The sequence below is a fragment of the Neopelma chrysocephalum genome, unplaced genomic scaffold (assembly GCF_003984885.1).
Source record: "Neopelma chrysocephalum unplaced genomic scaffold, ASM398488v2 Primary Assembly neopelma1_100, whole genome shotgun sequence".
NCBI classification, from domain to species: Eukaryota; Metazoa; Chordata; class Aves; order Passeriformes; family Pipridae; genus Neopelma; species Neopelma chrysocephalum.
In genome coordinates this window covers 2,280,006-2,290,559 of record NW_020897763.1, presented here as the reverse complement: position 1 = coordinate 2,290,559, position 10,554 = coordinate 2,280,006, and the positions used below count along the sequence as shown (strand labels likewise).

General features: G+C 58.6%; 2 protein-coding genes across 2 annotated transcripts in view; both read right to left on the bottom strand.

Moving 5' to 3' along the window:
* Positions 1-2,716: 2,716 nt before the first annotated feature.
* On the bottom strand, positions 2,717-6,463 carry RAB7B (RAB7B, member RAS oncogene family). Its single transcript, XM_027695343.1, has 6 exons — positions 6,409-6,463; positions 5,252-5,313; positions 4,998-5,124; positions 4,500-4,715; positions 3,876-4,001; positions 2,717-3,417 (listed from the first exon to the last, which is right to left on the bottom strand). Exons 1-6 carry the CDS (start codon positions 6,418-6,420, stop codon positions 3,337-3,339), a joined length of 624 nt encoding a protein of 207 aa, XP_027551144.1. The 5' UTR covers positions 6,421-6,463; the 3' UTR covers positions 2,717-3,336.
* A 3,362-nt stretch (positions 6,464-9,825) lies between these two features.
* The window catches only part of CTSE (cathepsin E), a 3,944-nt gene continuing 3,215 nt past the window's right edge, over positions 9,826-10,554 (bottom strand). The window contains exons 7-8 of the mRNA XM_027695267.1: positions 10,382-10,554; positions 9,826-10,183 (exon numbers count right to left, since the gene is read on the bottom strand). The exon at positions 10,382-10,554 is cut by the window's right edge and continues 41 nt beyond it. Of these exons, the coding sequence (XP_027551068.1) occupies positions 10,019-10,183; positions 10,382-10,554 (338 nt within the window). The 3' untranslated portion in view covers positions 9,826-10,018. The remainder of the gene's footprint in view (positions 10,184-10,381) is intronic.

The window sequence follows — 10,554 nt, the reverse complement described above, 5'->3', positions numbered from 1 at the left end:
TTCTGCTTCCAAGCAGGAAAACTTGATTTCTAAAGATTTGCTTTGCAGCTTTGTTTTGATTCTCACATGTTCAATAAAAGAATTTAGTCCCACCCAGTGCCAGTTGCCACAGGCTGGGGTGGATGGACACTTAGGGACGTGTCTTAGTGGTGAGCTTGGACTTGATGATCTTGGAGTGCTTTTCCAACCCAAATTATTGGTTCCGTGGTTCGCTGGAAGGCTGGGATGTGCCTCAGGCAGGAGCAGCGGAGGAGCCGCTGTCTGTCAGCCCTGCACGGGGCATTTGTGATGCAAATCCACCCGCTCCAACCAGGCTCTCGCCCCTGGAAGCAGTCAGGACTCAGCCGGGCTGGCTACACCAGGTAACAGGGAGCACACGATGTGCTTTCAGAGCACGTGGGATGGCAGAGGGTGAAGAGCTCTCGGGAGTAATTAAACATCAGCAGCACTGAAGCAAAGTGCAGCTGGGAGTCAGGGATTCAGGGTGAGTGTTGGGTGCTAATCCTGCAAATATTGAGAGTAGCTCTTCCACATGTGCCAGAAGGGTTGGGATGGTGTCCATTCTGTGCCCAGCATCCTCAGGTTGGGATTCTTCAGCTGATTTCTGTAGTTTGGGTGAGTGAATGAAAACCTGTAAAGGCAGCAGTGCAGCCTGGCTGTGCTGGCCAAGCTGGGAGGTCTCTGGTTATTAAATAGGGCAGCATGGGGCAGGAGAGCTCAGGCTCAGGCTCAGGTTTGGTTCCTTGGCCAGGCTCTCCTCAGGGCTGAGCGGGCACTGCTGGCTGCACAGGAACTCACTGAGTCACACAAGGTAAATATTTTTCCCTTTGATTTTCACCCTGAGAAAATCTTGAGCTGACCTTGTTAATCCCACGTGTTACAAACCTCCCCCTGTCCTTTATCAAGTTTCGGCCTCGGGATAGTGTTACCAACTTAGCACCTCTGGCTGCTCCTGCCAGCATCCTGCCTGGCACTGTGCCACCCTCCTCGGTCTCCTGGCCTTCCTGGCTGTCCCAGGGCTGCCTGGCTGGCAGGACCACGCCAGTGCTCCTACCCAGGAGGGATGGAGGGAGGAGAGGAGCTGGATGGCTGTGGTCAGCTCCATCACGGTGCTGGACCCCTGCAAGGTGTCTTACACAGGATCTCTGCAGGGTGGTGGTGCCATTGGAGATCCTGCCAGCTCTCAAGGTTGTCATATCCTTCAGTCTTAACTCCTGTGTCTGGAATGATGTTCTGTGGATGCAGAAAGTGCTGGAGCCCCATCCAATTCAAGCCCAGCACCTCAGAGCCCGAACAAGGGCCCTGGAGCGAGCTGTGCCTGGAGCTGAAGGTCTGTCCCCAGCTCAGCTGGGGTGCTCCTGGCCATCCCTCCCCAGAGCAGCCCAGCCTGCAGCTGGACCTCGAGCCAAGCCTGCAGCTCCCACCTGGCTCCAGCTCCTGCCACTCCTGGGTTCCAGCACTCACAGCAGCCCTGGGCTTGTGCCAGCGGCTGCTCAGCCCCGGCCAGGGGAGCACCCGCTCCACTGAGTGAGCCTGCTCAGCTCTGGGTGTCCAAATTGCTGCTTGTTGGGGTAAAACAGATCAGGTTTTTGTTTGCCAGCACTCAGAGCTTCTGGGGAAAGGGTGTGATTAGAAACAACATCGCCCTTGACATGAACTGCCCTGGCCGAGGCACTGGCAGATGCTCAGCCCGGAGCTGTGCCAGGATGGGGCGTGTGGTGCAGGGCCTGAGGGGGGCTCTGGGCAGGCACAGGGTGGGGAAAGGGCCAGCAGAGCTTGGGAGTGAAGTAGTTAATGCCCCTCTCCTCCCAATATTAAGGGACAAATCCTCTCCCCGGCCTGGTGCCCAAATAAACAGGTTGAGTGTTGCGCAAGGAGGAGGGTGGGAAGGTCTCTACGTGCCGGAGAGGGGCAGCCTGATTCCAGCTCTGCAGCCCCCCACACCCCCCGTGCTGAGCCCTCCCTCGGGTTCCACCCTCCCTGCACACACTGCCAGCCCCGTGCCCTGCCACTGCCACCCATGGGTGCTGTCCCCAGCCACAGGAGATGCCAGGACAGAGCCCCTGTGCCTCTGGGAAGCTCTGTGGGACCACCATGGACAGCATGGATGGGGCTGGTGGTGGAGGGTGGTGGGAGGGCAGGGTGTCCTGTGGTGACCTACCAGGCTGAGTGCCCAGCTTGGGATCCACCTGAGTCCATCCACCCCAGCAACTGGGATGCTGCAGCCCCAGGGATGTGGCTCCCAAGGCTGTGGGGAAGGTGGCACGGGTTGTCCATGGCCACATCCCTGGCCAGCCCCAGCCTGTGGCTCGGCAGAGCTTCTCCAAGGTGCCTGATCCAGAGTGGGATGGATGCAGGAAGGGAAGCAGGCACCTGGCTCTGCTCCCAGCAGGCTCCCTCTGCCGACAGCCACCCCTGCCAGGCCTCATGCCACCACTACACACCCTCTTTGCACAGTGCTTTAGATATCTCTTCTCTCTCCCCCGACCCTAAATTTGCAATGGGAAAAAAAAAAATCCAGCCCCCAAATGCATCCCCTGGCACTGAGAGGCTGGCACAGGCTCAGGGAGGAAAGTCTGGAGCACAGGAGTCTGTAACCCCCACCCCATCCTCCTGCTGCGTGACCACAGGAGAATTTTGCAACACGTAAATGTAAATAAAAATGAAATATTTAATTTCCTTTTTTTTTATACATATACATAAAAAGAATCCCTGACAAAGTGCTTTTCTGAGGATCCTCCCTGGGTGGGGTGGGAGTGGAAGGTGTTTGATGGAGGGGAAACTGAGGCACAGAACAGTTGCCTCCACCGTGGCTGATCCCAGGAGGGCACCCAGCTGCTCTCAGCCCTGTGTCAAGGCCACCAGCCCCACACGTCCCCCCGTGAGCACCATGAGAGCCATGGGGCCACCAGCCCATGCACTGGGAAGGGACAGCCCTGGGGCCAAGGTTGTGGTCTCTGGAAAGGCATCAGGAGCACTGGCACCATCACCACAGGAGCACTGGCACTGTCACCACTGGCACCATCACCACAGGGGCACTGGCACTGTCACCACTGGCACCATCACCACAGGGGCGTTGCCTGCTCGGGTGCCAGGTGACAGCAGATCCAGGGGGACGAGGCCACCGTGACACAGCAGCAATTTGGGATTTGCTGGTTCAGGAGAGCCGTGGGAAACTGCAAGTCCTGGGGTGCACAGTGAGCTGGCCCCGGTGTGTCCAGTGCTGTCCTGCTGTGCCTTGGCTTGGACAGTCCCTGGGATGGGCACGGGGCACAGACCCCCGGGAGGGGCTCCAGCCCTGGGCATTGTGGGGTCCAGTGTGGGCAGTGCCCGGGGTCAGCAGCAGCTCTTCTTGGGCTTGTCATAGGGAGTGAGTTTGATGGAGTCGGTTAAATAACTCTCAAAAATCCCTTTGTACTGGAAAAAAATGGAGAAGAGAAAGGATGAGTGGACTGAGCTCAGAGCCAGCCTGAGCAGACCGACAGACTGTGGAGTGCCGAGGTTCCGTCCTGATTTGGGATTAAAGGCAAAATCCAGGGAAAAGCCACCTCGTGCAGGGCGTGGGGACACGAATGTCCCCGTGTGATGGCCGCTAGAGGACAGTGCTGGCGCGCTGTGGGTGCCACACACCCCGTTCCTGTCACCACGGGCAGAGGGAAACAATTCTTACTCCTTTCTAACCGGTTTAGGATCTATTTTAAGAAATCCAACACTGATGCATTTCTCATTCCCAGGGCTCTCCTGCTCGTTACAGCAGGAGCTGTTCCACACCAGAGGGTGGGCTGGGGGGGTCTGTCAGACCAGCCCCGGCTAAATCCAGCTCCCCACCCGAATCCCTGCCTCCAGCACAGGCTCGGAGCAGGAGCGATGCTCACCGTCGTTAGCGCCTGCTTCGCGAGGGTCTCGAAAGCCTCTGCCACGTTGATGTTGTTCTTGGCACTGACTTCAAAATAAGGGATGTCCTTCTCCTTGCACCAGGCTGAGGCAGTTTCCTTGGGTACCTGCGGGAAGGGAGGATGGAGCCGCCTCACAGGGATGCCTGTGGCTGCTGGAGAGCTGGAACAGGGGACCCTCCTCACCCATGCAGGGTGCTGGCACTGCAGGCAGCCGCCTGATATTGTAATTCCTGTTGCCTTCAGTGCCTGTCAAAGGGCAGTGGAGGGACGCTGCTTATCCCCTGCAAGAGGCAAGGGGGAGGTGGCAGCTCCTTGCCTGGAGCCCTGGTTTTCATGTGAGCAAAAGGGAGAAGGCAGGTTCTGCAGGTGAAGGATCAGTGCTCATAATCCATTAGGACACTAAGGCATTCCAATCATGGAATCATTTAGATTGGAAAAGGCTGTAAGATCATGGAGTCCATCCATTAACCCAGCACTGCCAAGCCCACCACTAAGCTATGTCCCCACGTGCCACATCCACACAACTTTTAAATCCCTCCAGGGATGGTGACTCCACCCCTTCCCTGGACCATCCATCCCTCTCTCTCTCCTCTCCACCCTCACCTGCCGATCACAGAGGTCTATTTTGTTCCCCAGCACGACCATGGGGAAATCCTGCTCCCTTGGAATGACCTTCTCCAGAAAGTCATCCCTCCAGTTGTCCAGGGCCTCAAAGGACTCCCTGTCTGTCACGTCGAAGGCCAGCATGCAGCCGTCCGAGCCCTTGTAAAAGGTCGACACCATGGACCGGAATCGCTCCTGTCCCCCCGTGTCCCAGATCTAGGGCAGAGAAGGGCACAGGCACAGACACACAACAAGAGCAGGGTGGGTGTTTGCAGCCCCTGTGCTCTGTTAAGCTCAGGGGACCAGCTTCAGGGAGTGCTGAGCTCCCAAAACTCCCGTGGGATTCCGCTGTGGTTCATGGATGCTGCAAACAGGGTTCTGCAAATCCGTCCCCGCATCGCGTGACACCGGGAGGTGTTTGGGGACAGCAGGACATGGAGGGACACACATGCCTGTGGGATCAGGGTGGGCACCCCAGGCAGTGCCAGCCCTGCTCACCTGCAGCTTCAGGGGGGTGTTGTCCACCGCCAGGACCTTGGTGAGGATGCTGGCGCCCAGCGTGGTGCGATAATCCTCGTAAAACGTCTTGTGCACGTACTGGTGCAGGAGGGAGGTTTTGCCCACGCTGGCAGGGGGCAAAGGGACACTGGTGAGGATTTGCACTGCTCAGGGGGTCAGTCCCAGCAGGGGCAGGTGCTGCATAACCCAATCCACATGGAGGGCTTCCCTCCCTCACCAGCACTGCTCCTTACCCCAGAGCTCCGATGATGATGATCTTCAGATCCACCTTCTTGCTGGCATCCATGGACGGGCCCTGTGGGACAAGAGGGAGTCACCCGGCTGTGGGGATGGGACTGGCTCCTGGTGAGGTGTGGGAGCAGCCACTGCTCCCTGTGGCCTCTCCATGCTCCCCATCCATCCCGGGATCACCATGTCTGCACTGTGCCAGCACCGTGTCCATGCCATTCCAGTGCCATGTCCATGCCATTCCAGCACTGTGTCCATGCCATTCCAGCCCTGTGTCCATGCCATTCCAGCATTGTGTCCCTGCCATGTCCGTGCTGTGCCACCACCCCACTGCACTTGTGTCCCAGCCGTGGTGAGGACAGAAACCCCTCATGACAAGCCTGGCCCACGTCACAGCCTGTGACGGGCTCCCGAGATGCCGCTGCACGTCCAGACACGCCAGTTCATCTCCATTCAAAGCTGCTGGGAGCAACTTCCCTGCCTCTCCCACTCCTTCTCCAGCACAGTCCCTCCCCCTAAACCTGGCACACACATCTAGTGCACAGTGGGGATCCTGCAGAAAATGACATTTTTTAAGGAAGACCCCAGCCTGGTGGAATTCCTTGGGTGCCCCAAGCACAGCCCGGGGAGCATCCCAGCCCAGGAGCACCCCAAAAGGTTCCCCTCAGGCTGCATCCCGGCATGTCCTGGTGTCCTCACATGCTCTGTGCTTGGCCCGGAGCCCTGAGCACCTCCAGCAAACCCCCTCCCCAGGCGGGACGAGCATCCTCCGGCACTCCCAGCAGCCCCATCCTCAAGACACCGCCCGGCCCCGCGCCGGCCAAGGCTCGGATGGAAACACTGGCAGCCTCTTCCCTGCATTTTTCCCCGATGCGTTGGCCAGCCCTTCGCCATTCCCCCTTGGAACAACCCCCCTGCCAGGGCGGGTCTCCGCTGTGGGGTCCAGGCCCCCCTGCACCCCTCTGCCACCCCAGCCCGGCCGTGGGCAGCATCCTGGACACAGCACGCACAGACTTCCCAGTCCTTTCGCCAGCTTCCTCGGAGGCCAGATGGTTTTAAACTCAAAATGGAGTTTTCCAAACTTTTTTTTTCCTGCTCCGGGGGCGGGGGGTGTCTCAGCTGCATCCCGGGGGCCGGAGGGACCGGAGGGCAGAGCACTCACCTGCCGGGGCATCCGTCGGCCGGGCAGCCGAGGCTCTGGGCTCCGCTCCAGCCGGCGGCCCAGGGAGGGGAGAGGCGAGAGAGGAGGATCCAGGAAAGAAGGCGTCTGCCGGGCCCCGCTCCGTGACATCAGCAGAAAGGGGCCGAGATCCTGCCGGGGCTGGCGGAGGAGCCGCGGGCGGGCGCTGGGATGGCAGCGGGGTTGCCCTCGGCTCCGGGGCTCTGCCGAGCCGCCCCGGTTCGGGCTCCGGCAGGGGAAGGAGAACGAGGTTCTCCTCGTCCGCTGGAGTTTGGGATTGATTTTTGGCCTCTGCTCTTGCTCAGAATCCCCCCGGTACCTTTCACCCACCTCCGCGGGACCCCTTATCTGCGTTCCTGCTGAGGGCTGGGAACAGCTCTCGGCAGCATCCCGGGAGCCATCCCGGACTTTGCTCAGGCGGCTCTGATAGTGCGGGGTGGGATAAGCGGATTTGGGAGCTGGGGACAGTGTGGGGACCGTGGCAGGTGAGGGGGGATGGGATCCATTTGAGGCGGCTGGGAGCTCTCTGTATCTTCATCTCGTTTTGCAGGCAGGAGAGGGGCAGGGTGGGAAGCAGGAGCGTTTCCACCCTGTGCTGTATCCCTGCAACTCCCATTCCATAGGGGCTCCCACCCTGCATCCACAGCCAGCCAGATATCCAAGCACCCCAAAAGGAGGGGACCATGCCAGGATGAGAGCCCAATAACCAGACCTGGTGGCATCTCCTGGAGGAGGAAGTGTTCAACTGGCAAGTGGGATTTTAGGATCTCAGCTGCCACCATGGAGCAACAGAGGAAGCCTCTGGTTGTTTCTCCGAGCACCAGGCTGGTGCCCACGGTTTTTTTGGAGTGGGAAAACCTGCTTGGCTCTGGCTGCAAAGGCAGAGCTGTGCTTCCCAACGTGCAAGGGCAGGTCCTGAGCCTTTGCCAAACATTCTGTAGGATTTGGGGTTTGCAGTGGGAATGGGGTGTCCCCCCATCTTGTGAACCCTCCTGGCTCCCTCACCCTGAACCAGTGGTTGCTGGTGGCCTGAGAGGGACCCAGGCACGGGGTCTCTCCGAGACCACCAGCTTTTGTTTGCCACTGGCTGCCCTCATTTTTGTAGGTTTTTTTTTCCAATACAGAGATCCCTTATGGGATCTCAGGGAGTATTGCTGCACTCAGCAGGACAAACCCTCCTCCTCCTCCCCAGGTGTAATTTTGGGACCTGTCTGGCCAGAAAAATCTGGTTTTCCCCCCAGAGGGCAGGCACTGGGAGGAGCTGGGATGAGGCAGAAGCACCTGAGCCAGTTTTCACTGGTGGTGGGTAAAAGGCTTATGACTCCCTGCAGCAGATCTCTCCTAATCCCTATTTTTAGCCTATTTTCATCATGCTGCTTCACCTTTGTCCTTGCAGTGAGATTTACTGTTCAGCCTCCCCCTCAACAACTTCTGCCCTCGTTCTTGGTGGGACAGGGGTTGCTCACCCAGTCAGATGATCGATGCCCCTCTGCATCAGTGGAGATGGGGTTTGTGGTTGCATCACCACAGCTGGCGCCTTCAGCCACTTCTGCTTTTGGGCAGGAGGGCTGTTCCCATCAGGGTGCCCAGCCCAGGCTCAGAGCCGGCTCTGGCTTTTGTTTGATTTCCCAAGAAAGAGGATTTTCTCAAAGCTCCTGCTCTCCTGGGGTGAGATTCACCCTGGATGAAGGCAGTGGTGTGGATGGTGTGGAGCAGCTCCAGCAACCACAGCTTCAATGCTGTCCTGGTTGCTCCACCACGTCAGCAATTCAGAGGAAAAGGCGTGGGGTTGGTGCCCTCTGACTATGAGGAAGGTCTGGCAGCTGGGAGACCATGAAACACAGGCTGGGGGTTCCACAGGCAGAGGAAAGGCTGGGGTGGACAGTGAGGGCACGGGCTGTTCTCTGTGGTGACGCTCACGGGGCTGGGAGAGGGAGGGAAAGGGAAGAAAGCAAAAGGCATCCGAGTGATGAAACTGTTCCTTACGCTGTTCAGCCTCCCCGGGGGACAGCAGGAGGTGGGTTGCTCCTTATTGGGATGCTTAGTATTTTCTGGAGCAACATCCCCCTCAAAACCTGTCAAGGATGCTCTGGGATCCCAAGGGCCCATGGCACCAGAGCAGTCCTGGTGAAGTCCAGGCCGGGCCATGTCTCAGTGCCACCTGCTGTTTGGGGACTCTGGGTGGTCCCCCGTCAGGCTGGAGGAGCTGGATGCTCCCCCCTGCCTGTGGCTGTGGTGATGGGCTGGTGCCCAGCAGCACCTTGGTGTGCTAAGAGTTAAGGTGGAAGAGGGAGAGGAGACCTTTGTCCAGCTGCCCCAGCACCTTATCTGTGACTGCAGCAGAGCTGAGGTGAAGTCAACACAGGAAACGTTACAGAACCCACACTTGGTCAGTGGCTCAATCAGTGTTTCTGAGTAAGGCAGATATCTTCTTTTATTGCAAACCACAAGGCTGAGCCGCCAAGTTTACAACCAGTTCCGAGTATTCCAGCGCTCTCAGACCCAACCCTGGGAATGATGGAGCAGCCATGAAGCCTGGTCTGGCACAGGGACACCCTGTCACCCCGGAGTCAGCGCTGCAGGGCCTCGTTTCAGTGTCAGCAAACGGAGCAAAGGCCTGGATAAAAATAACCCTTTTCCACTGTTCCCTTTCTCGCTGCCTTCCGTGTGTGCCTGGGGTGTCTCATGCTTGAGCCACGGCTGCTCCTGCCTTCTCACACATCCCTTGCCCCGTCAGTGAGTCACATGTGCTGCAGCAACTCCTTGGACCCCACAGCCCCCCACAGCCCAGCCCAGATCTCTGCAGGTGCTTTGCCCTTTCTTTTGTTGAGCACCCACCAGCCACGTTGTCTCTGTAAGTTCCTCCAGGGAATCAAAGGAAAATTCACTGGGAATCACCTGTTTTTCTGGGGGTTTTATGGCACAGGAAGAGCCCCAGGGTCTTTCCAGTCTCCTTGTTCCCTCCTTGTTTACCAGCAGCAGCTCAGTTGACTGATGTGTGCATTCCCAGTGCTCCCTCAGTCCCTGCCCTGCCCCTGCCCACAGTGGTGGCCTCAGGCCCATGGATGCCCACAGCCACCTCTACCTGGGCAGAGCATCCTCTTCTTTCTGCCCCTGTGGAAATCCCAGCTAAGGACCACGAGGTTGACCTTTTGGATCCTGCATTGCCAAGGCTCCCTCTGGAGCAGGGAAGCTCCAGCCACACTGAACACACAGCCCTGGCAGTGCCATGGGGCACCGAGGGAGGAGGCAGGATCTGGGGGAGGAGGATTTAACACCCCAGTGCAAAGCAGTTGAGACCCACAGGGTCACTGCTGGGCTCCTGATGACACAAACAGGGCAGGTTTTGGTTTATTAAAGCTTTTATTGGCTCGTGTTTAAAAAATACAGAATCTACAGAGCAGATCACGGAGCTGCTCGAGATGTTTTTATGTTCACTGTGAAATTGTGTCCTGGTGTGGACCTTCTGCTGGGCTCTTCAGGTGTCCTCATCCCCTTGGGGACACCGATGCAGCAGTGACATCCCCTGGCCTGCCCGAGGGCAGCATCCTGGTGGCTCTGTTCCCCTCCTACCCCACAGGATGCCCCAGCCCTAAGGGACAGCAGGGGCCAACCCCACCCTGTTATTCCCGCGGTCAAAGACGGAGTAGAACTGACGGATAAAAACGTCGCCCAAAATCCAGAGGGGTCCGGCTGGAGGGGGGATGTCGTTGCCCTGGAAGCCGCTGAGGCAGAAGGTCACACCACCACCATCCTCCTGGGGGAGGAGAAGGGCAAAGCTGGCAATGAGCCCGAGAGCCTCGTGCCCACGGAAACATTGCAGGAACGGTGACAAAGCAGGGAGCAGTGGGGCTTGTCACCCGCTGGGACACACAGCTCAGCTCCCGGCGTGGCTCTGGGCCACCTTTGTCACTGGAGCTGCTGGGAATGGGGGGTGGTGGTGCCACAGCCATACCATGAGGGTGTAAGCCTGGGCGCTGAGCGTGTAGGGGAGCCCGTTGATGGTGAAGGTCACGTCGGGCATCGCGTTGAGGTTGCTGCACTCCACGGCGTACTGCAAACGCAGCCGGGAGGTCACTCCAGGCAGGGTGGGGCTCCCGGGGCTTTGCCCCCTCCTCTCCCCACCCT